Source organism: Penaeus monodon, chromosome 34 (assembly GCF_015228065.2).
Source record: "Penaeus monodon isolate SGIC_2016 chromosome 34, NSTDA_Pmon_1, whole genome shotgun sequence".
Lineage (NCBI taxonomy): Eukaryota > Metazoa > Arthropoda > Malacostraca > Decapoda > Penaeidae > Penaeus > Penaeus monodon.
In genome coordinates this window covers 26,543,064-26,543,278 of record NC_051419.1, presented here as the reverse complement: position 1 = coordinate 26,543,278, position 215 = coordinate 26,543,064, and the positions used below count along the sequence as shown (strand labels likewise).

Sequence of the window (215 nt, the reverse complement as noted above, 5' to 3'; positions counted from 1 at the left end):
AATGGAGTTAGGCTAGATAGATGCGCGCGCAGGTTGCACAGCCCGACAAAAGAGCCCCACCCAGCGCAAGTCGAGTAGTTGAGCCGTGAGTGTTGCGAGGGCTGCCGCTTTATAGTTCTTGCAAGCCAGGAGGGCTGACAATCATCTTGCTTCTCTTTTGATTACCGGGGAATTTTCTCTTGAACAACAACCATGGTGAGTTGGAAGTCCGTTGA

The 215-nt window shown here is 51.6% G+C and overlaps 1 protein-coding gene across 1 annotated transcript in view; it reads left to right on the top strand.

Annotated features, from left to right (window-relative positions):
* The first annotated feature begins 43 nt into the window (after positions 1 to 43).
* LOC119594668 (tubulin alpha-2/alpha-4 chain-like) overlaps positions 44 to 215 on the top strand; it is a 26,228-nt gene continuing 26,056 nt past the window's right edge. Inside the window, exon 1 of the mRNA XM_037943724.1 lies at positions 44 to 195. Coding sequence (XP_037799652.1) covers positions 193 to 195 — 3 coding nt within the window. The 5' untranslated portion in view covers positions 44 to 192. The remainder of the gene's footprint in view (positions 196 to 215) is intronic.